Source organism: Chelonia mydas, chromosome 5, assembly GCF_015237465.2.
Source record: "Chelonia mydas isolate rCheMyd1 chromosome 5, rCheMyd1.pri.v2, whole genome shotgun sequence".
Lineage (NCBI taxonomy): Eukaryota > Metazoa > Chordata > Testudines > Cheloniidae > Chelonia > Chelonia mydas.
In genome coordinates, this window is record NC_051245.2 from 100361542 (window position 1) to 100386905 (window position 25364).

The following is a 25364-nucleotide window of genomic DNA, read 5'->3' on the forward strand; positions in this document are numbered from 1 at the left end:
TAAGCAACATCATAGTTCAGATATTAGCGTAAATCAAAATAAGTCTTTCCCCCACTCCACAGTTCTTTCAGCCCCTTGCTGGGCTCAACAGCTCTTTCCAAGACCATAAGAACACAATAGCTGCTATACTGGGTGAGACCATGGTCTTGGTCGGTATCCTGTGTCCCACAGTGGCCAGAGTCAGAACTTCATGGGGAGAGTACAGAACAGGGCAGCTGGAGTGATCCACCCTTGTTTTCACCTCCTGGTTTCTGGCAGTGAGACTTTTAGGCCTGCCCTGAGTATGGGGTTGTGTGTGCCCCCTGTGACAAGATCATAGGGCCAGATTTTAAATATGCAGATGGGACCCAAGTGAAATTTTCATAAGTGCCTCAGTGCTTAACTTCTATTGATTTAGAAAGAAATGCAAGGAGAAACCAAGAGGGAAAGAATAATGTAACAAAGAGAAGTAGAGCAGACATGAGAGGGGAACATGACAAGATGAGGAGGAAGGGAGAATACAACGCTGAGAAATAAGGGTTGGTGGGTGATGAGGTAACACTGCAGACAAGCGTAAAATGAAGGAAAAGCCCACTGAAAGACAGAGAGACCAAAATACAACAAAAGGCAAAAAAAAAAAGAAGTGAAAGATGGAAGAATCAAAGCAAGGTAGACAGGACAGCTGTTTATAGAACATCTAATGCCAAAATATCTATGAATGTTTCTGCCCATATGGCTCCCTTCAGATTATTTCAGTTATGACACTTTCCATTTCAGCCCCTCTCTGCATCTCCCCCTACCCCCGCATCCTGGTCCCATCACTAGCTTCTAACCCAGTTGCTGACTTCAGTTCTCTGCTGCTTCTCATCCTTTCCTGGGCAATCCTTCTAGGCTTCACATTGCACCCTGCCATTTGTCCCTCACACCAAGTTTGCTTTTCCTAATCTTAAGGATGAGAGAGGTTGATTCTCCAGAGTACTATGAAAAGAGGAAGTTGTCTCTGAAGTTTTGAGGGGCTTTTTATGTGAAGTAGGAATGCTTCTTATTGTTTCCATTGTGCAGGATTATACTGATGCTAAAATAAAGCCCACAGTTCATTTGAAACAAAGGACATGCAACACTAATTCAGTTACAGTAGCAAAAGCGCTGTACATAATTTACTCAGCTGCTGTACAGTTACAAGCCAGCTTGCAGAAAGGAAGCAGCCTGATTGTTCAGAAAGAAGCTAATAAGAACACAAGTTCAAATGGCTCTTTGAACTTAACCACAGTTGCCATGAATTGTGTTAGTGACAGTTCAGTGCTCAATCTAAAAACGGTAGTCTTATTACGGAAGAGGGGTGAGGAAAACATATGGGTGAAAAAGCTGAGGTAATGTCCATTTAAAAGCTATTGGCTGTTAGAGAACTGGTGTTTTCTTTCAGATGTACGTTGGAGACTGCCATCCTTCCTGTGATTAGATTAAAGGGATGCTTTCAGATGGAAATCTAACCAGTTTAAAAATGCACTGTGTACAGTTGCAGATGTTAGACTGGCCCTTCAGTCCCCCAGCCAGTATTTATGGTTTACAACTACATTTTCTTATTGTTTTAAAAAAATGTTTTCTCTTCCTATTTCCTTTGTAAGCATCCACACAAATGGGAGGGGAAATGGAAACTGGGTATTAGAGTTGTGTGGAGAAAGGTAATTCTATTTCACGGAGGATTTAAAAAAATTTTTTTTTAAATCTCATTTGGAATGGGGGAAAAAAAAATTGAACTTCTGTGTGAAGGAGAATGGAATACCTGGTCTGAGACAGTCCACTTGGCGGGCTGCCACAGACCCTGGCAGACCCAGTCTACCGAGGAGCTGTGGTCTTTGGGAGCCAGTTGTTCCCGGCTCCCTGTCAGGACACCAGATTTGCTGCTGAAGAGGCAAGAACGTGGAAGGCTGCCAGGCGGGTGAGCTGCCAGGAAACCTGGAACATTGTAACTCTGGCAGAATCACACAGTCTCCACAAAACGTTTTAATTTTGACAATTTGGCATTCTTGGACGGAAAAAACGTTCTATCATAGAATTTCCAGAGAGCGTTACTAGTTATACACAAAGGGCTGTCAAATGGCATGGAATGAAATTGAAAAAAGAAATGTTTTTCTCTCATCATTCATTTACTGCTATTTTAGATATTCATTGAACCAATAATGTTTAAAAAAAAAAAAAAAAAAGGCAATTTTATTTTAAATTGCCTCTCTTTAACGGTGATGGAGAAAATCTTCCCTGTAAAATTCAGTGGGCAAAAGCACCCCAACTTGAATGCTGTTTTCAAGTAAGCTTTGACATATATCTAAACATTTAGGCTTGATTCAGGAAAACACATCCTTGTTGAGACGGGACTTAGGCCTTGTCTGTATGTAGATGTTGCACCAGTTCAACTAAAGTTGGTCTAAAAATCCAAGTGCTAGTTAAACCCATCCAAACCCCCTGCATCGACACTCTTGCATTGGTCAACTTACTGGCATAAGCCAGGTTTAAAAGTGTCTATGCAAGGTTTTTCACTTGTTTAACTAAAATGATTTAAAAATACACTTCTTATCACACCAATGGAATTGTGTGTGTAGACTAGATCTTAAACACGTGCTTCAATGCTGTCCTGAATAGAGGTCCTTGTGGGTAAATATAGATTTAGTCTTAAATGGACTTGGTTTTTGATTATTTTATAAGCAGATGGTGCTCTGGAGCTGTGCGTGGAAAAGCTACAGCAATTTGTCCAAAAAATGGTGTTCTAGTTTATCCATCTGCATATCTGGCTCCAAGATCCAGTCTGTTTATTAAAAAGAGTAAATTAACTTTTACATATTATGGATAGTTTAAAATTTGCTTAAAAAAAAATACTTTTCCCCACTGTAATTAGCATGAGAAGAGAATCTCTCCATCACAGTTTAACATGTGGACAAGAAAGAGAGCAGCCTCTGTGTATTGAGGAAGCTTTTTCCTTTGTAGTCGTCAATAGGACGTTATTGTTTTTTGTGATGTAACATCTTTATGCTAGGGTTGGCTGGCCTGAGCTGAGTGGGAAGCTTCCCCAAGTGAGAGTAACCAATCTCATCCTCATCTGCAGAATCTAAGCTAACCTTGCATAGACACTTTTAAACCTGGCTTATGCCAGTAAGTTGACCAGTGCAAGAGTGTCCATGCAGGGGGTTTGCATGGGTTTAACTAGCACTTGGATTTTTAGACCAACTTTAATTGAACTGGTGCAACATCTACATACAGACAAGGCCTAAGTCCCCAACGTACATCTGAAAGAAAACACCAGTTCTCTAACAGCCAGTAGCTTTCAAATGGACATTACCTCAGCATTTTCACCCATATTTTCACTCGTTTAACTAAAATGATTGCTTTAAAAAAAAATGCTTTTCCCCACTGTAATTAGCATGAGAAGAGAATCTGTCCATCACAGTTTAATATGTGGACAAGAAAGAGAGCAGCCTCTGTGTATTGAGGAAGCTTTTTCCTTTGTAGTCGTCAATAGGATGTTATCGTTTTTTGTGATGTAACATCTTTATGCTAGGGTTGGCTGGCCTGAGCTGAGTGGGAAGCTTCCCCAAGTGAGTATAACCAATCTCATCCTCACCTGCAGAATTTAAGCTTTCGTTGTGAAAAGCAAACCCCCAAACTCCTTGATCCCAGCCTTTACAGCTGTGAAGAAAACCTTAAGACGTTAACCAAAGGTCACTGTTGTGGCAAGGGCAGTTGCTGCTCTTACACTGTCGGGCCTGTAGGGGAAACCCCACTCATTCTGCCTCAGGTCAGCTGCAGAGCAAGTGGGTCGGAGGAGTAGCTGCAACAGTCCCTGCTAATTCCTCCTGCTCTCTACACTGGGCTGGTGAACAAGGAGAATGAAGATTGTTTGCTCGTCTTGTTCACCTCTCCTGGGCCAGGCTCGTTCCTTCCCCGCCCCTTGCTATCTTCACATTGGTTGGCCCAGGAGCATTCCTGCTCTTAATACCTTTCAGTTGCCTTCCATGGCTGACTTCAGCTGCAGCCTCTTGCTGAGCTCTAGCTGTTTTTTTCCTTGGCCTAGAAACGAGAGCAGCAGATGCCTGACTTCTTATCCCCCTCCAAGGGAGCGCCAAAGACCTCACCCTATCCAATAAGTTTCCCTAAGCAAGGGGAGAAGGGGTACAGTAGAAACCCCTCCTCCTGCCAGGGAAGGTGCTACTAGTGAAGCAGATGGGAGGAGAGGTGATACCTTCCATAAGTGGAGGACTTGTGGAAAGACTCCCCTGGGCTGTGGATCTGGCCCATAGTGCCTTGGATGCAAAAGCATCTTTCTGACTGTGCGTGCACACATACCCATTGGGGTGAAACAAACTGCTGTTTAGCAGCAGGCAGCAACACCGTGTAACCGTTGGCAGGAAGTGGAAGATACTGAAGCCAACTGAACTGCAGGGAAAATGTTCCAGACTGGATAGATGCTGAACCGAGATATTGACGCGCCCACTGTTGCAAGTGACATGACTTCAGTGACTGAGAGTTTTACTTCAGTTGCCAGAAAGACAGCATCCTTAGCTGCAGCATGCACCTACCACCTTGCTGGAGTATTCACAGAGAAGAGACTGGGATGGCAGAATTTCCCTTCCCACCTCCTCTCCTGGGTCACCCAGGCCATGCTCTACAATACTCTAGATTTTTCATGATGGTCTGACCAGGCCTGCCCCTTATCTTGTGAGATTTACCAAACTCACATCCAGAGTTGGTGTAGCTACAGACCACTCAAAATACCCCTATGCCTATGGGCAACTTTTCTCTTTATGAAGTGGAGGAGATGGCATCTCACCAATATAACATGCAAACAAGGGGAAAACAGATTGGGATTATCCTGACATACTGCAAATGTATCGTGACTGCAGTAATCTGATTTTAAAATATATACCCGTAACAGTTCCTTAACCTCATCTTGGCTCTTGAGTGCTAACATTATAAGATTTGGGTTCCAGGACTTTATAATTGAAATGTTGTTCACACTGGCATGAAGTTGATTATACAGGGTTCTAGCTGGGGAGCAATTAAAAAGCAAACTCTCCAATAATCTGTTTAAATTCAACAGCTGTTTGTAATCCCCTCTTAAAAACATGAAAACAAAATTTTTCCCTGCTGACTTTTTGTCCTTTTCTGTTTTCTAAATCCTGTTTTCCTGTGTTTCTATTACTGCAGGAGCCAATCTGAGACTCTGCCAACATGCCAGCATTATCTGTGTTAACAGGGATAGGCGCTGTGTTGAGGAGAGTTTTAACTAATGGCTATCTAGGAGAAGGAGGATCACCTATTGTTAGGGTTCATTTTGGTTGTCATCTCATTAAAATGGTTTTTTAAATGTTTCTTGGCAAGTGAATAGCTTTTTAAAATGATTTTGTTTTCTTAATACAATAAAAAGAAAAACAAGGATACATTTGGTCACAAACGCTAACCTTTATAAGTGTAACCACTGGACAGAGAGATTAATTCTGGCAGCATTTTTGTAATGCAGTCCTGAGTTTTGTTATGGCTGCCAAACCTTGGTAGAGTTTGACAGTATATTGTGGTTTACAACTAAGGCTCTGGAGGAGGGATGGTTGTGTGATTAAGGCACTAGACAGGGATTTAGAAGATCTGAGTTCAACTCTCAGCTTTGCTCAGACTTGTGTGACCTTGGGCAAAACCCTTAATCTGTCTGTATCATGGGAATAATAGTCCTTCTTTGGACCCCATCACTTGTCTTTTCTATTTAGATTGTAAACTCTTTGGGGGAAGGACAGTCTATATTATATGTCTGTACCGTGCCCAGTACAATCCTGATCTTGTTTGGGAACTACAGTGTTACAATGTCTTGCAGTTGTTGAAGACAAACTTGGACTTTAAGCTGGTCTGGTCCCATGGTATGGTCATAACATGCTCTCCCCATAGATACCTCCTCTAGGAGTATTTTGAACCCAGTGGATTGCAAAAGGGGATTTCCTAACTTGCACAGTAGGACTGTTTTTTACCAGAACTAGAACACTTTCTTAAAAGAGAGAGAGAGAGAGAAGCATTGTGTAACTCTGATAACTTGTCAGGATTTCAAGAGGACTTTCAAAACTTTAGGCACCTGTGTGTGTATAAATAAACAAACTTATGCTAAAAGAATCATATTTGATTATCTGTATCATGATGTTCATGCACAAGGGGGCTGAATTAAGGGTGCACAGACAACCTTAATTATGTAATATCCTAACTTTAGTCCTCGACTTTGCAAGTCTAACATTCTTTTATTATAGTTTTTCACATGTAACGTCCCAGGTTTTTAAAAAACAAAACTCAAAAACAAATTCCATCTTGTGGCATCATATCAACACCCACATTGCTCAGAAATAGGATTTGAACCTTTAGATCCACATTGAAAATGTCTGCCATTTGAGCTAGCAGAATAACTGATAGCAAAAGTAGGTTGCAGTCATCTATGTGGACCAGCTACTAGCTGGAGATGGGGTGCTTTTTTGCTAGTGGATTTCACAGATATTTGCTCTCAGCCAAGGAATGGTAAGACTCTGGAATATTGGGTTCCATTGCAGATTCTGGAGGGGAGTGGGTTCTAGTGGTCACAGACCACCTGGCCTATATCTAGTCTTGTCTCTTCCAATCCCAATGTCACTCTCTTTACCCAGACAGTCCCACTTTCCCTGTGGGGGCTTCCTGTCTGAATTCCAGTCTTCCCTCATCCATCTCTGGTCATTCTCTCTGCTGCTGTCCCAGGTCTGGCTCTTGTCCTCTCTCATTCCATTCAGGTAGCTTCCTCAGTGCTGCCTGGGCACCAGCAGGAGGAGCTTTGAGAGTGAAGAACAGATGGTCTCCCTGCTCTCAATTCTGGTGCCCAGTGCCACAGCTACCCATAGCAGCCAAGAGCAGCAGTTGCAGGGAAGGTCCTGCTCAGCCCTCGACTTGGAGCATGCCCAGTGCAGACGGACTGTTCAGAGGACTATCAGACTCTCAAGTCTCTACTGAACATATCCAAACTGAAACTATTCCTAGGCTCACAACTTGGCCAAATTTGGGGGGTGTTTTCCCACAGAACCAGCAAAAGGAGCATCCCTGGTACCAGGGTGAGCTCCCTGTCATCCTCCCCCTGCCTTATTTCAAGTCCCTGCTCCAAAGTCTGGAGGTGCTAGGGTGTCTCAAAGAAATGGTTGTAAGAATTTAACGTGGACAAAATGTGTTTTTCTTTAACCTCATTCTGAAAAGCAGCTGCATTGTTTTTGCTGCAACTTTCAAACAATTGAAAGTGCACACATCCAGTGTGGGAAATTTCAGTCCAAACAGTTAAAGTTTGGGCAAAGTCATAAGCAACTGAAAACACGGTCTTATAATGAGAAGTTTCAGGCAACCTTAATAGTAGGCAGCACCATCAGCTGTGTCTATAATATGTACGTATTGTTTAGACTGGAGGGCCCAGGCTGAACCGTTAGACTGCTCATAATTGACTATCCTTTAAAACCCTTTACATGATTCTTCAACTTTCTTTGAACATAAATATTGCCTGTTTTATCTCATGGTAGTAAAGAGGTTGGCTTTTTGTCCTTTACTGTAGGTGGATGTACTTAAGGCAACAGCTCTGCCCTTGCTGAAAAAATTTGGAATCGATGGTGAAGGTTTTGAACTAAAGGTAATAATTTTTAATTATTTCCATTTAGTGTTGTCTGAAATGACATTTTGCCCTGGTTCACACAGAGCTACGTGTTTCCTGCCCTCTTCTGTCTTTAGGAGATGTACTCTCATCACTAGGTTTTATTAAATGTGTTACTAAAAATTCTTTGCCCTTCTTGTTGGCCTTTTAGGGTGGGGGAGAGAAATGCCAAGATTATTGAGTGGGAGAGATTGGAAGATGGCAAGAATAGTCATTCTCCTTCCTCTCCAGGTTCTCCTGCCTCTCCCAAAAAAGGTCGGCATCATTTCCTTCTCTTCAGTCCTTTCAGTTTCCATCTTCCTTTGCTTACACTTCCCACCCCTAGGTACTGATAGTGGGATCATCTCTCTCTTCCCCCATCCCTTACCACTGGTTGAGCCAGACAGCCACTGAATCTACATCTTATGCAAATTCAGGGCTGCCTCCAATTTGGGGAGGCTTCTCTCCCACAATCCACTAATAATTGTACCTTTGGCAGATCGCAAAATGTGGGTCTGAGCTGAGTCAGGGGCTGGGTGTGGAGAAGAAATTGTGGTCCCTCCAAACTTAACCTTATTTAAAAAAAAACAAAACAAAACCCTTCCTCACTGTTTCCTACCAGACAGGAGTTCCTAACTATTGCCTGCCTTTTTTTTTTTTTTTTTTTTTTATAATACCTACTTAGTGTGCACACAGGTTAATTATTTAAAATATTTGCTGTTTCTGACAGGCTGAAAGATCTGTATCCTTGTTGCTTTCCTTTTGGTTTATGAGGATGAGTTGGAGATTTGATTTAGTCCTTTGCGTGCTAAGCATTTGAGAATCTTCATGAAATTCCTTCAGAAGCAAGTCATTTTTCCAGTTTTTATTATCCCTTTGACTTAATCTTCAGTGGAGATTTTTCAGTGGTAGGCATTGCCCATCCTATTTTAAATTAGATAGAGAATGATCTTTACCTCTTGGTGTAAATTAGCTCTAGCATTGCCTTAGGTGTTAGCATTGCCTTTCCTGTATTCATGTGACACTGGCCTCTATTGTTACTGTTCTAGGATAAGTGGAATAAAAGTCATCCGTTTGAATTTGTAGATGTAGTCTTTCATTTGTTTGCTAACCTGTTTTCTCCTTTTTTTACTGTGGTGTCCAGATAACGAGAAGAGGAATGCCCCCCAAAGGAGGTGGGGAGGTGATATTTGCCTGTCCAGTTAGGAAAGTCTTGCGACCCATTCAGTTCACAGACCCTGGCAAAATCAAACGGATCAGAGGAACAGCGTATCTTTTTTTTCCCCCCCTATGTGGTTCTTTTCATTAACCTTCTGCGGATAGCGATTTATCATGTGGTTCAGTGTACACCAGAGTAATATAGATACGTATTGTGGTGCTTATCACACAGGTTATTGGATTGCAGCATAACAGTATGAAGTCCTTATCCAAAACACAACAGGAAACAAGTAAATAAAAAAAATGAAAAACAGATGAAGTTTTTTTTTTTTTTTTGCTTGTTTTGTTTTTTTACCAGAAATGCTTAAGTAGCAAGGAAAATAGAAATGCTTTCCTATCACTTACTCCTGCTTCAGTGTGGAGACCTGGACTAGATGACTTCTCAAGGTCCCTTCCAGCTCTACATCTGTATGATTCTGTGTCATATAGCAACACCAAAAAGAGAATCTCACTATTAGGTTGGTTTATTTTTTTTTTAAAAACTTGAGTTGATTTATTATAGGTTGACCTGTTAGGCTCCTTTGATTTAATAGTGATTATACTAAATGTATGTCCGGTGAGAGCCTAAATTTAAGCTCAGTTTGTACTGCACAGCCCACACATGCATTTATGCCTCTTCTGTGTTACTAGTATAATCTGTTAGCTCTTAGACCTCCAATAGTACAGTCAGGGACGGAAGTGGATGATGTGTAATGCAAGGAAAATGGAACACTGTGGCAAAATACAAGCTCGTACTGCACAAACATATGGAACAGACCTTGATGTTTAGTGTGTTCTTTCCTCTTGTTTTTCACAGTGTATCTTCCTCAAACCTTCTGTTCCCATCGTATTAAGACAATAAGAAGTTTACTCAATCAGAAGTGCAGTTATTCTCTTCCCTGTGGGGGAAACAGTGTTGGAGTTCAGCACCCATGAGCTCCTGCTCCCATTGAGCATTGTGTAACTTGTAGTTCAGTTTGTAACTATAAACTTAAAAAAAAAAAAAAGAAAAGAAAAGTCCCAAGCAATCCATTTTCCATCAGCCTGAAGGGAAAGCTGGAGCAGAGACTGGTTTCCTGCCAGAGGCATTGACTTACAGTGCATTCACCTTTTACTTGTGGCACTTTCTCATTATCTCCCTTGTGATATGCATGAGAATGGATCACTCTGTCCAGAATCTCAGATTGTAGTGTTGGGATTAGTACATTGTCACCAGGCTAAAAGAGTCTGTTGATTCAGTCATATGCTGTAAGATCAACAAGGATGCAGCTAGGTGTTTGATTGCATTCTACTCTTTGTCACAGTCTTTCCAGAACTGTGACTTGAATGAAGAGAACAGCTTCTCCATGCCTCTCTCGCTTCCACCCTGTATATTTATATGTTGTTTTGTCAATTCACACACAGATGCATGGTCATAATCTTAACATCCCCTTTTCCTTTCTTGCCCGTGTTTCAGTGCACCATCACAGGTCAGCTACGCTGGAATTGGCCCTCCCCTTTTTAAATATGGCCTTTCTTTTTTCTTTCCCTGAGCTTGCTCACTCTTATCAGACTCAGTGGCATTGTGTTGCCTCTGGCAAGCCAGATGAAAAGCAATATCGTGTAGTGAGTAGCTGTTTCTCAGGCATTTTGCTTTCTAACCGTCAGGAAGAGCATGAATATTCTGGGCTTTTGAACATGGGTTTCTCCCCAACACACAGTGGGGCAGTATTGCTGCCTTGAAACTATGGATAGAGCAATCGTTGTTACTGCTTCTAATTGAAAAATCTGAAGTATTTTAAAAAGTGTGGAAGGAGGCCATTGGAGATAAACCCCACTTCCACAACTAGGGATCATTTTGGAGAGAGGATGTCTTTGTTTAAAGATTTGGTACCCCACTTCTTCTGCAAAGGTGAGAGAGATCTGAAACCCTCTCCTCTACAGGAGGTCCTCCAGCAAAGCTCAGGAAGACCAGAGTTCATATTGTTGATATTTCTAAGACACCAGAAACAAGAAGAACCCCACTCGCTCCACCAGTCCTTTAAAAGGGTAGGACAAAACCACAACCATTCAGGCCTGCACACACAAAAAAAGCAAAAGGTAATGCAGCCCTTTTAAAAAAATATTCTTTGAAGGTCATCTTTTAAGACAGGAGTTTGCTTAGTTATATAGTATGGTCTTTTGTACAGGCTTCACTGTCAAAATCAGAATGATAAAAATATGTGTAGAAAATAATAAGAATGCATGCAGCTATAGAAAAGTATAAATTCAGGTTGAAAGATGGGCTGGCATCCATGAATGGACAGATTGCAAAATGAAATATCCAAAAGAATGTATTGAAACTTCTTTGTGCGCTACCCATCTTTCTGGTTTAAAGTACCTCCCTATCATAATAAATTCCTTGACTTCATAACATAGGTATTCTGTCAGAGTGTCGCCACAGATAGCAAACAGAATCGTGGATTCAGCAAGAAGCATCCTAAATAAGTTTATACCAGATATTTATATCTACACAGATCACATGAAGGGTACCAGTTCTGGAAAGTAAGTATCAAGGATTCCAAGGAATCTAACATAAAATCATACTAATGTTTTTTTTAAGTTTGATATTTTGGACTAAAGTATGCGATCAAGTTTGATAGTGCATTTAATCTTCAGGACCTGGTCATCTGTTCTGCTGTATAATGAATGAGTCTTTACAAGAAAAATGAAATACTTGATTGTGCATGTCCTCAAAATATTGTGTCTAGATTTATGTAGTGTGCTTCTTAACTATGCAACTTAACATTACAGTACATCCACTGAAGGTAACATTTCCTTGAGTGCTTTCTTCAGTGTTTAATTTGTTTTAGTTTAGCACTGTGTATAAGGTGCGGCAAAAGTTCAGCGAGTGGAGTAGATATGGTGTGAAGGCTCTGATTCGAACCTGATTATAGCTTCTTGTTGGAAATGGTGCTACCTGCAGGGTGAGACCAAACAATTTAAATATAGCAAAACTCATTACTGACCTATACGTGGTAACTTTTTTCCCCCCACACACTTCCATCGTGAAGTCTGATGCCTAGGTCAGTGTTAGGCTTCCAACTGAATGAGTGAGAGCATTAGTAAAAGTCATTATACTAATACATGTTATTGATCTGGTTCATTAGCAAAATGTGAAAGTGAAGCAAGGTGGAGATATTGTAGTTCTGACATAATATGACAAACTGAGGGACCGTTTTGTTAAGACCTACCAAATTCCAGTAACTTGTCATTTGTGGGTGAAGGTGAAGGAAACCTTGAATAACTGTCTCTAGCCTTTCCAGTTTCTAATATGCACAACACCCCGAATAAACACTGTTCCAGTCATTTTGTCTTTCACTTGCTTAAACAATGCACTCTTTTTTTTTTGTTTTTTTGTTTTTTGTTTTGTTTTGTTGGTGGGGAAAGGGAAGTGCTTTAATTGAAAACAGGCTGGTAATTGGAAGACAAAGGAATAAAAGGGTATTGTGCATGGTTATGTGGTGGCATGAATGATCACCTGCAAAACTGTTTCTTTCTCCAAAAGATTCAAAAGGCCAATGTGTTGTAAATACTGTGAAGGACACTTGAAATTTTGTTTTAGTGCTGACGCCTATTGTACATCATGAAGACTGTGCCATGTTCTTGTATGCATGCCCAGGAGCCGTGCTGAAGTCTAAGGGAGCCCTGTGCATATATCCAAGGGCACAACGTGGCCCTCATACCTGTTCTTCAGTATGGATTTGTAGCTGGTAAAATAGCATCATCACAATAATATACTTAATACCGTAGTCAGTGTGTCCTGCATGCATCTCTTCCTTAACCACCAGGTCTGTCTTGTAGTGGCTCCCTTTGTCTCTTTTGCCTACTTTCTTGCCAGAGCTTGCATTCTTAGAACTGCTTCCCATTTAATGTTTGCTAAGTACCTTCCCACTCCACCTCAGAAAACTCTGTCCAGCTCCATAAGCCCACAATTTGCTCTCTTCTGTGATTTCTCTCTGAATCTTCTATTGCAAGTGCTTTTGGGCCCAGAGTCTGACAAGTTGTGGGTAGGAAGGGTGGCTTAGTGGATGGGTCATTGGGTTGGGACTTAAGAGAAGTGGGCTCTGCTTCATCTCAGCCACAAGACACCCTGTGTGATCTTGGGCAAGTCATTTAATCCATTCTGTGCCTCAGTTCCCCACCTGTAGAATGAGGGTAATACTTCCCTAGTTCATAAGGGTGTTGAGGATAAAATCCATAAATGGTTTTGAAGCACTTAGATATTGTGGTGATGAGGGCCATATAAGTGCCTAGCATTCTGGGTGCATTTTACCCCCCGTTTGACACCTTGTACATGTAAACTGCATGTAAATCAAATACTTTGTGTTGGATTTTCAGAAATGTTGAATATCCACAACTTCAGTCATAGCCGTTGGGATCTGCCAAGGGCTCAGCAGCTGAAAAGTGAAGTCCTTTGTACTTACGGTGCCTTTGAGTCAGAACAGCTCAAAGCGCTTTACGATAGATTATGGATAAAAATTCAAAAGCATCTAACAAGGTGCTTCTAATGAGTTAGGCTGCTGAGTCACCTCTGAAAATGGAATATAAGTGATTTGGAAAGTGTTACCCTGTAGCTGGTTATGTTTGCAAGTCTAAAAATCTGCACAGAATTGTTGTTGACTGTAAGCTACTTTATATGAAATGAGTGCTTGTTTCAGACCGTTTCTTAGAAACTATCTTCTTTTCTGTCATTTCACCACACTTCACCTAACACTTCTGGAGACTAAGTATTGTGGCTCAAGGTATTAACAGTAAGCCAAGGTTATGAACCCTTTCACTTCTGGGGCATGATTTTACCTGCCAGCCAAGTGGTAAAAAGAAGTGAACTAAGACAAACTCCTTTTAGACATGTCTGCATTGTAAAATACTATGGCATTTGGCACCTGGGTTGGCAGCCTTTGCAGAGATGGGCTAAGGACTTAATGGACCTGGAGACTGAACTCCCCTCATTCTTACAATTGGTTCCTCGGTCTTGGTTGGCACAAATTAGCAAGGTAGCATGTGGAAGCCTGCCCTGTCATTTCCAGCATTGTCCTTGTCTTGTGGATAAATAGGATTAGCAATGACTAATCAAGCACATATGCACCATCCTGGATTTTGACTTCCAAGTAAAAAGGATTGCAGAGTCCCTTCCTCTATGCCAGCATCTTCAGGAAATCTATCATTTTAGCATCTTTCACAACCCCTAAAGCACCTCTGAAAAGGGGAGTGAGAAATTCTGAGTTGTATTTCTCTCTTTATATGTCTGGGGACTTGCACCAGAAAGTTCATCAATGCAAATGGTAGCAGATGCCCTTTGCAACTACAGGTGGAATTAGATCTTCATTTGTGTGAGCCAAATCCATTGTCACCATGTGCAGGTTTTGCTGATTTGTGAAAGCGAGAGAGCATATGTACTAACAGAGCATTGTCGTGGTTGCTAGCCACCAAGAAATGACGTCCTTTGGCATTGTTCCCATCTTACTTTCCAGATGCTCTTTCTGTCTCTGTTCCAAGTAGGAGGACAAGAAGAAAGGACATGTCTTAATATACTTCCCACATTGCTCTGCAAACACAGGCGGTTAGATATGGGTGGGATCCCTGCTGTTCCTTGTGCATTCCACGTACTCTTGAAAACTCCCTTTTTGGGAGGATCTAGATGAAGCTGTTCTGCAGCAAGTAAGCTGCCCTAGAAAGAAATGGACCTTCTCCATTTGACTGGGTGGAGAGAATTAGGAGCAGAGTGGCATGCTGCATAAGCCCCCTAACTAGCAACAACCAGAGAATGTATTTGTGCAGCTTCAGTGTGTAGCACTTCCTTTGTAGCTGTAATGAGCTTTATTCAACTGGCCAAGAGGTGTATCGGTTTAACTCTACATGGCCTGCTGCTGGGCTATGCGATGTGTGGGGTTGTGGGTGGGGAGAAAGCAATACAAGTGCTTTCTCCTGGGGTGGGAGGGGCTGGTGTGGAGAAGCTGCAGTAGTGGTTCAGCAGCAGTGCATGGCTGAATGGGGCTGACTTCACTGCTTTGCATGGGTCAGCATGAGCTGGCAGCACCTCATTGTGCTCTTTAGGGACCTGTCCTCTTGTGCTATGGCCGCCTGAATCCTCCACGAGTTCTTGAGGAAACCGCACCTTGTCCTTCTCAATTGAAGGGATTACTAGAGTGATGCAGGGTCTCTGACAGGAAGGAGTAAATGAAGGGTCCTGTCAAAGAACAGTCCCCTCACACCCGGCGGGGAAAAAGGGGAGTGAGTGAGGTGAAATAGGGGGCAAAGGAGGTGTGTCAAAAATCCAGAGTGTAAAATGTAGAGGTCATGGGGAGCAAATGAGAGGTGGAAGCATGGATTACTTAACTGTAGGAGGAATTTGAGTTTCCTAATTGACTCCTGTAGTTGAAGGAAATTCTAACGTAATCTCTCTCCCTTCCCTCACACCCCAGACAGACAATTAAAACTGAACTCCCATTCATACAGGAGAACCCTTTCCTCATTGACACTTTGCGAGCCAGTCTCCATAAGGGGGCCTCTCTTGAGCAGAGATTGCCACTGAGAAATCGTGCCAGGTTGTGGCATAATTGTCTGCAGCCATTAGGATTGAATGGCATGTAATTTACTCAAACTGAATTCAGAAAAGATTAAACTGTTAGTCATTTGATTTGTCTTGTTGTATCCCTCCTTTGAGCAATCATTTACCTTTTTCAGTACCTCCCACCCTCAAGATCTTCTTTTGAGATAACAGTTAAAGCAAATGGCATTCATGGCAAAAGAGGCAGGCTTTGATTTTTGTGTCTCATATGTGAGATGCTGTAGCACAAGGTCTTTTTTGTGTCTGTGTTCGTGAGCTTTCTCTCAGTCTTGTGACTAGTGAATTAGCAATTGGAGACTTGTAGCTTGTGAGTTCATCTTGCTTGTCATATGTGAGCCATTAGAAACTGAGAACAAGGCAAAAGTTCTACTTTTCAAACCCTTAAAGTGATACAGAAAACTCTCTCCAAACTCTGAGCAGAACAAAAGCTATGATATGCTGGTCAGCGTCAGAGAATGCTGTTTCATTTGTCACTCTGTGTGAACGCATATACTTCGGGATTCTTAGGAAGTTGCTATTGGTGATGTCAGGTAGCTGTGCATTCATGTACATCAGCATTTCTCAGCCTTTTCAGATTGGTGATCCCTTATTCAAAGGCAAACATTTTCACAACCCTCTTAGTTTTATAGTAAATATATCAGTGACAGCAACATATATAATTTATTTGCATGTGTGTTTCACGTCATAGACAGAGAACACTTGACCTTCAAGGGGAAGGGTGTTCAAGGAGTGAGGGACTGAGGTTGCAATACAAATTTCAATGCCTCCTGACCCCCCGTATAGCCCTTCATGACACCTCTCCACCCCTGAAGTTGCAACCCACCAGGTGAGAAACACTGGTCTAGACAATGCACTTTTGGGTGAGTTTGATGCTAGAATTCTCCATCGTGATGTATGGGGCATTTGTTGTAGATCATGCATATTCTTCTGAAACAACTTCTTGCCATCATTCTGAGCCCCGGAAGTTCTGGGTGCAAAATCATCCTTAGTGCCATTTTTGTGAATGAACTACATGTTTTGACTGTCCTACAGCAGTCAAGGGTGCTTTCTTATCCCAGCAGAACTAGATCTTGTAAGGCATTCGGGAGCCATAATAAACCTCAGGGGCATTAGAAGCATTGAGGAGGTGCACATGGTATGGTTCGGTTGCATAGCTCTCATGCTCTGTGTTCGGTATGGAGGCATCCCTTGCTGTTAGGTCAGTAATAAAGAATTTAGATTTAGACCATTCTGATGAAAAGGCCTGAGTAGGGGAGAGGAAGTCCAGTGGCACTTGCCCTAGTTCATATGTTGTATGAAAACTTACACATTTGAGGAGAGTTAAGCTAACTTTAATAGCCAATTGCCAGTTTTTTTCTAAAGCTTAAAATGAGTCAACTGTATGAATAAAAGACAAAGGGTATTGTCTGGACTTCTCAGTAAACTCTGCTCAGCTATCTCTGGATTTCTGAGACACAGTGGGTGGGGTAATATCTTTTATTGGACCAACTTCTGCTGGTGATGGGGACAGGCTTTTGAGCCACACAGAGCTCTTCAGGCTTTCTGGTAAGACAAACCTCATCTTCACACCTGCAGTAAAATAAGGTAGCATTGTATATTGGCATTATTCTGGGCTTTGTGGTAAGGGGATTCTTCCACAGAATAGGTGTTACGGAATTCTTCTAGAGAAGTGACGCTTTGACCTGTTGGCTTAAAGTGGAAACAATCAAGGAGAGCTGGTGAATAATACAGGAGTAAAGCATTAATTACTTGCATCTGGTGCCACATTTGTATTCTGATCTTGCCAAATCTAGAAGCATTCTTCCAAAGAGAGTTTGGCTCCTTAGGGAATGTTTGTTTTTGATTTTAAATGAGGTGGAAGCAACAGTAATCAGAGAGATGAAATGAACTTATAAAGACTGTTCATGTTAGGCTTGGGAATGGCAGAAATATAACCCCCATAATAGCAGGCAGCGTTTGGCTTGGTTTAATCCTGAAATGCTGTTAGAGTAACCAATTATTCAGTGCAAGTCAAGTAGCCTCCTAGCAGAGAGCACTGTTGGAGACCTGTATGAGAAGGTTAGAATGAACTAGTTTCTTCCTTTTAGCTCTTCACATACTGTAATCAAATACACCTTTCAGTTCTGTCGTTGTCTTTCAGGTCTCCAGGTTTTGGCCTGTCCCTTGTCGCAGAAACCACAAATGGCACTTTTCTGGGTGCTGAACTGGCATCTAATCCCCAGGGCCAGGGAACTGCTGTACTCCCAGAAGAACTCGGCCTGAACTGTGCAAAGCTGCTGCTTGAGGAGATTTACAGAGTAAGTAGCCAAAGTATTCTCTCTTTCGCCGTCCTGTGGATGTAACTGGAGGAAAGGTAGTGTGCAAGGAGAGTCGCTTTCATTTGAAGCATGTTTCTGTCACGTCTAGCCTTTTGTTGGGCTTCAAGTACCAGTTTACTGCTCTTTTAAAACCCAAATTGAGGGTTTTATTTTTCTAGAATAATAAGCTTAGTTAATATAGGAAGTATATTAAACTGCATTTAGACAGCCATTTTCTCCAAGATCCACAAGGTCCACCAGCAACGTTCTTCACACATTGATTAAGACAGTGACAGTCACAGGTCACTTTGGCTGGATTCAGAGCAGGCAGCTCTATATCTGATTACCAACTATATGAATCAGCCACTGTCCCATGTTTATGTACACCAACATATACAAAGATGGTGTACATAAACATGGGACGGTGGCTGATTCAGGTAGTTGGTAATCAGATATAGAGCTGCCTGCTTTGAATCCAGCCAAAGAAGTGACCTGTGACTGTCTTAATCAATTGTGAAGAACGTTGTTGGTGGATCTTGTCCTCCTCATTCTGTGGTGGACACCATTAAAAGTAAATGACTTGCCACAATATTGACTATACTGTGAGATGTCCCATATTTAGAATGTGTACCACCCTGAGTCATTTGGAGGACACAACTTTCTGACTGCAGGGCCCCAAGTATTCTCCACCTCTGTCTGTAAACAACTGGGCCATTTTCATTGGACTGGCTGTAAAAAGCTCTTTGTCTCTGTTGTGTTGTCATGAGCAAATGTAATAATTCTTTTTAATAAGAGAATGAGATTGCTGCAGGGTCAGTGCCCAGAAACAGAAAAGGAAAGTCTTTCAAGTGTGAAATGTTACCAGAGATACAAGAGAGTTGTAATGTGCATCCCAGCAGAACTACTACATGCTGTATTTGAAAATCCATCTGTATTTTGCTTTAAAAAAAAATAAAATTGGTTGCTTAGCAGTTGTCGACTTGCCCAAGATAACCAAAGTGATTAGGCCAAAGGATGACATCTGAGATGCTGCCTTACTGCACAAAATTGGAGTCATATCAGGCGTAGCAGAAAGCCTCCCTGGACTGCTTTGTGCGGGGATTCATGTTTTCCCTTCCTGTGCTCAGGGAACCTGTTTGAAAAAAGCCTAGGAAGCACTTCGTGTGATGCTTTTGAGACATAGCTATGCCAAACTGAAAGAGGACTTCAGGGCCATTGGGTTGGTGGCCTAGTGCATGTCTTCCAGCTGAGAGCAGCAGCAGTGTCAGGGCTTCCTCTCTTCAGCTGGACTGGAGGCATTGGGCATCTAGCTCCCTCAGTCTCTTGGGCCCAAGGTAATAGGAAGAAGATACAGCATGTATAATGTGTTTATAGTAGCCTCTATGCAGTAGTCTCATTAGAGACCGTCTGAATGATGGGTCTGATTTGTGGTTAATATCAGCAAAATAAGTGAAGGGGAGGAGTGGAAGGGTGTACATGAAAGCCTCATTTGGAATATCTAGATCAGCAGTTCTCAACTGGGGGCCTATGGTTCTCAACTGGGGGGCCACAAGCCGCTTTCAGGGGGGCCACAAAGCAGGGCATTAGACTGGCTGTGGCCCAGGGCAGAAAGCTTAGAGCCCCAGACCCCTCTGCTGGGCCCTGGCATTTTTATAGCATGGGGGGCCTTCAGAAAGAAAAACGTTGAGAATCCCTGCTCTAGATTTCAGTTCTAGTCACTAGTTCAGTGGGGCTTCACCAGTGTAATAAATGGCACTGCACACCTGTCATCAGAATTGGCTTGTGAACTGTACGGCAGCATTTTGGTCATGCAGAGCATTATGTGTATGAATGGTTTTGAGTGTCTGGATCATAAGGGGCAGATACTGTATCTTGCTGTCTGTGACGTTCCCTTCTGGTGTTATCTGGACCAGTGATCTGCTAGGCCTCCCCGGTCCTTGACTCTCGGAGCCAGCCTTACCCTGCTGTGCTGTGAGAACCCCCACTCCTGAGCTGTTCACGCACAGCCTCAGGCGTGTAAGCTGCTCCCAGCTACTTGCAAGCGAATGACACTCGCCAGTATCTCTGGTTCCAGACACAACCCTAGGAACCTCCATCTTGCAGTGTCCAGTTATGCCCGCTGAATGCTGCAAGCGTATATAAGTTCATCAGTTTAACAAAGAAATTGATATGTACCAGGCTTGTTCTCCCAAAGGGAGTCTGACACACTGCAAACCAAACACACTGCTTCAAGCAGAATAAACAAACAGATTTATTAACTAGATTATAAGTCAAAGCATAATAAATCAGATTTGGTCAAATGAAATAAAAGTAAAATGCATTCTAAGCTGATCTTAACACTTTCAATGTCCTTATAAACTTAGATGCTTCTCACCACAGGCTGGCTAGTTGCTCTTCAGCCAGGCTCTCCCCTTTGACCAGTGGTTCAGTCGCTTGGTGGTGGTGGTGTCTGTAGATGTAGGCAGAAGAGAGAGAGCATGGCAAAATGTCTCTGCTGTTTATTATGTCCTTTCTTTCCTCTTGGCTTTGGCCTCCGCCCCCCGCCCCCCCTCTTCAGAGCATTACCTCATTGCAGTCCCAAACTGCCCACAGGAAGGGGGTGACTTCCTCCAGGGTCTAACAGATTCTTTTGTTGCTGCCTAGGCCAGTGTCCATTGTTCCTGTGAGGCTGGGCTGGGTTTGTCACATCCATGCCCTGAAGAGGTGTGAACTGCCTCCCTGTTCTTGGAGAGTTTTTGCCTGAGCTTGTTTTAAGCCAGGAGGGTACATTTTCAGCCCCATAACTATATACATGAAATTATAACCTACAACCTTACTATATCATTACTGTAACAATTACTATAACAACGTTATAACTGCCATGCTCAGTGCATCATGAGCCTTCTGAAGATACCCAGCATGACACACTTTGCACTGGATACCACACAGTCATTTTATAAAGATGAACATGGGGGTGTAGGGTGTCCCACTGAGGTGCAGAGCGTCACACTGTCTTGTCTCTCTCTGTTTGTTTGGGTTTTTTTGCATGGTATTAGGAAGGAAATCACTGGTTTAGAGAGGATAGCCCTGTTAGTGTGCTCTTTTTCTATTCGAGCTGAAAGGATCCTCTATACAAAATAAAGGAGGAACTTTGTTATATCTGCCTAAAGTAAGATAATATCTTATCACTATCTGCTTTAGTCAATATGGTTTTTGTGGGAGGAAATGAGTTTACAGAACCTCTCATTTGGTACGTGTACGGGGTGGAATTATGTATTAGAAAGTAGCCAAGGCAGCATTTGAGTAAGTAAATTGCATGTATTGCAATCTACCACAAGCATACTTTTTGTATTCACTCTAGAAAAACCTTGTGTGTGTTAAACTGATTTTAAATGACTACTGTTCAATTGTGCTGAATTCTCACGTGGATAATAGGCTTTCAGTCTTACAAATGATTCAGCAATTGCCCTCTTATTTATAGTTTCTGATTAACAAAGAGTGCTTATCCACTTTAAGTACTTCAAATGCACTCTGAAATGAGAGAAGAAACTACTGGTGTTGACCAAATGTAGCCAGCTCTTATGAGGCACGCATGTACAGAGTGTATTTAGTGCTGAAAATTTAATTTAATTGGAAATAGAGAAAACTAATGTCACTGAGAGAGCTGCCAGATTAGAATGAAGTATAGTTGCTGTGATGATAACTCAGTAAACTGTTTCTTGAATATATTGCAACTCACCTTAGGCTATGCATTTCAATGTTTCACTTGCTTATAACTTTCTCAAGTATCTCCTTTTGGGCTGAAATCTTCCATACTTGGTCTCAGCTAAAAGGTGTTTTTTTTTTTTTTTTTTTTTTGGAGAGTTGTTTAAGTTTGTGAAGAATCTGTTAATCTATATGAGTTAGGCAAATGGGCAAAACTTATTTTCAGTTTTAACATAATACCTTAACTGTTCTCTTCATATGACCGAATTGTAAAACGTGCAGCCTTAACCTCTGGCTAGTGCACAATGAGGAAATCACTCAGTATTGTATGCTGTTGATCGCACCACCGTTACCCTTATTATCACCTAGATCTGTATTCAGAAGGTCATCCGTGGCTCCTCCCTTCAAATCCAGACAGCAATTTAATCCCATTACTGCTTTTCCACAGTGTTTTAAAAAATCTGGTCCTTTGTGTCCATGCCTACGGTAAATCTCTCATCAGCATCCCTATCAGTTTTTGTCTTTTCTCCTACAGACTCTTCTGCTTCAGTCTTCTGATTCTTCACCTTATCCCCTTCCAGTGCATCAAAAATGATATTTCTTGTCCCTGTTTCTGTGGGGTACCTAGCATATACTTGAGAGCTCAAAATATTAACAGATAGCTGAGGAGGAAAGGACTAATTGGTTTTTCACACTTACCTAGCATGGGCAGTTATCAGTAGCACTAAACACAGTAAAAAGAAAAGGAGTACTTGTGGCACCTTAGAGACTAACCAGTTTATTTGAGCATGAGCTTTCGTGAGCTACAGCTCACTTCATCGGATGCATATGCATCCGATGAAGTGAGCTGTAGCTCACGAAAGCTCATGCTCAAATAAACTGGTTAGTCTGGCTATGCATCCGATGAAGTGAGCTGTAGCTCACGAAAGCTCATGCTCAAATAAACTGGTTAGTCTCTAAGGTGCCACAAGTACTCCTTTTCTTTTTACGAATACAGACTAACACGGCTATTACTCTGAAACTAAACACAGTGTTGGCTAGACACTGGGAACCCATGCCAGAAATGCAGAAAATTGGACTTCACTTGTATGGGGGCGTGTCTGAGTCTGCTTTCCTGTCCACTCCACTGAATCAGGTCTCAGAACTCTCGAGTAGTTTCTGTACTTTATTCCTAATGGCTTAGATGCAAGGGGCAGTATGCCGTCTCTATCTCCAGTGATGGTCTTTTGAGGGATGTTATGAGCCGGGCAGTCATTGGGGTACCAGGCACTGTTACAGTATTGGCATGTTTCTACTGAGCGCGCAAACTGGGTGCTAGCCTACAACATACTGATCTGAGTGTACATATTTTTGAGAGTGCAGCTAAGGCCATTCATATTTGAAAGCTTGGCGCTTTGTAAGTGTGTTGCAGGGTGGGAGGGGGGCACAGGGCATGGCGGGGGGGGGGGGTTAGAGTCACAGCCTGCAGCTGTATGCCTCCAGTAGCAATTACCTACAGCAACAGCCACTTCTAGTACTTTATTTACAAAAGCTGAATTGCAAATCTTACTCCTCTGTTTAAATTCTTAAAACCCCCACTTTGAGTCTGCTGCGCCATGGAAGCACCCTAGAACCCTTCAGATGATAAGAAGAATCAGAAATCCAATTTCCTATCAAACCCTTATTTCCACATGGCTTCCCAGCAGCAGTGGCTATTTTTTACTTAAAAAGCAAATAAAACCACCTAGCGCTTTGTAAATTAAAACTACATGTTATCCAGCCACTAGGGAGACTGCTCTGTTAATCATTATATCCCCCCCCCCCCTTTTTTTTTTTTTTTTGTTAAGCACCCAATAATGTACCGTGTTCCTTGCACAAGAAGTGGAGACGGGCTGGCCCGAAGATTGTATGTTCTAATAACTTAGCTGATTGCCAGCTATGCCTTAAGAAAGAGGCAATGCCATAAGGCAGAGCAGGAAGGTAGCAAGGCTCTCAGAGCAGAGCAGCAGATCAGATGTCTGTATGTGGTGGCACTGGTCTGAGGTCCAAAGCAGTGTTTGAGAGAGGAATAGGGACTGTTGGTGGGTCAGGTGACCCCATTGTCATTTTACCCATTAATGGGCTGATGTGAGCTGTGGGTGAAGTGGCTAATTCTGGCCTGGTCTAAGCTATGGGGCTGTTAGCTAAAGGAGCTTTAAAATTCTGTTTTCCAACTTAGTTATGCCACCAGTGTGGATGGGGCACAGTTCTAGGGAATCTTTTGAGACCAGGTCCTGACCCGGGGCATGACTCATCCCTGAGTTACTCTGGCCTGGGCCTTCGTAACCCAGGGATGATGGCAGAAAGCCTGCCATAAGAGGGGCTCCAGTGCCACAGCCCTTCTCTGGGGGCCCTCGGCTCGCTCAGTCCAAGGAGTGGTTGGTACCTGGTAGGCAGCACACTGAACGCATGCCTTCTCACCCACCTGGGCGTGGCAGGATTCTTGTGGAGCCCCAGCTACGCACTAAAGCTGCCCACACTCAGGAAAGGCAGCAGTGCAAACACTCTGCCCTTTTCTGAGTGAGAAATTTCTCTCCTCTCTGCCCCCGATGCATGCATCCTGCTTGATTAGGGTTGAACCGAGCCTCTAGACTCGAGCAATTTTCAGAAGCTGTTTTAAAAACATAAAACCCTGTCTTCTGTGACTTTAGCACTATTGGACGGAGTACTTCATAGGAGTAATAATTGAAAAGTTTCATCAATAGACAGTACTCCTGACAGCTGCTTTTCCCCTGCTTGTCTGGGTTTCTTAAAGTGGTGGAAGTTTCATCAGTAGACAGGGCCCAGGACTGGGGCTCTGGAGGAAGAGGTTCTAGGCCAGCTTTGCTGCTTTTGTGGTGCAGGCAGATCAGTTCACCTCCCTGTGCTTCTGTTTCCCCTTCCATCCTTTGTCCATCTTGTCTATATAGTTTGTAAGCTCTTCGGCACAGGAACACTCTCTCACTATGTCTATCTGGCATGTAGTACAGCGGGCCCCTAATTTAAGTTGAGGCTTTAAGTGGTACCATAATACAAATAATGAGCAACAGTGATCTTGGTGGCCTTTAGTGGTGATCTTACCGCTTTCCCCATTATTTTGGGGAGAGTTTGGATTTAATCTGAAATTTTCAACAGAAAAGATCTCTCTTGAATGTAGATCCATATTCAAGTGGTTAAAGAGGGGAACTAGAGTAGTGATGGCCATTGAAGTGTAGGAACGTGGCATAAAATTTCATCAGCCAGTCAAGGTAGAAAAATCAATGATTGGAAGACATGTTCCCATGTTGAGCATAGCTGTAGCAACAAGTATGTAGAGAGCAAACAGCATTCTCTATGGAGAGGAAGAGGAATGTGCTGAGGAAAGAGAGCCTTAAATATACACCCCCATGTGCCCTCCAAAATATACATCCCAACAGTTATCTAAGGCTCATGCTGTATTGAAGCCCTCTTCTGCTGCACAGATTGTTTCTAAAGCAAATGTTAATGGGGAGATAATACTCCATCTTGTTCTGTCTGAGAAGCTCTTGTACACAGCTAAGAGTTGAACCAGTTGAGGGGGAAAGTCGTAGTTTTTTTCTGTGTCTGTGGATCAGGTGTCTATTTAGTAAAGGTGGCCAACCCTGCTTGTACATTTAACAAGAGAAAAACTACATGACTTTTGACTAATTGTTTTGCTAGCTATACCACTTACATCATCCAGATCAGTGACTAACAATCAAGTTGTTGCTGAATAGACTAGTATTTTTTTTTAAAATAGCTTAAATAACGATAGTCAATCAAATGTAGATGGAACATCTGGCAATTATTTGAAAATAAATGGTATGAGACAAATGCCATGTACTCTTTACCCTTTTAGTCATGCAGCCTGCACTTCGTTATTTCTGTACCATTCTGTAACTGCAATAATTGAACTGCAGGCGCTTGGCCTTTTTGCTGTTTCATGTTACCTTTGTACTCTCCGGGC

General features: G+C 42.4%; 1 protein-coding gene across 2 annotated transcripts in view; it reads left to right on the plus strand.

The window, feature by feature from the left end:
• RCL1 (RNA terminal phosphate cyclase like 1) overlaps positions 1–25364 on the plus strand; it is a 45389-nt gene that overhangs the window by 7919 nt on the left and 12106 nt on the right. The window contains exons 2-6 of one of the 2 annotated variants that reach the window (XM_037901887.2): positions 7562–7636; positions 7809–7912; positions 8781–8905; positions 11231–11356; positions 17563–17719. In XM_037901887.2, coding sequence (XP_037757815.1) covers positions 7823–7912; positions 8781–8905; positions 11231–11356; positions 17563–17719 — 498 coding nt within the window. In that variant the 5' untranslated portion in view covers positions 7562–7636; positions 7809–7822. The remainder of the gene's footprint in view (positions 1–7561; positions 7637–7808; positions 7913–8780; positions 8906–11230; positions 11357–17562; positions 17720–25364) is intronic. The other variant, XM_007065597.4, reaches the window with a different exon arrangement.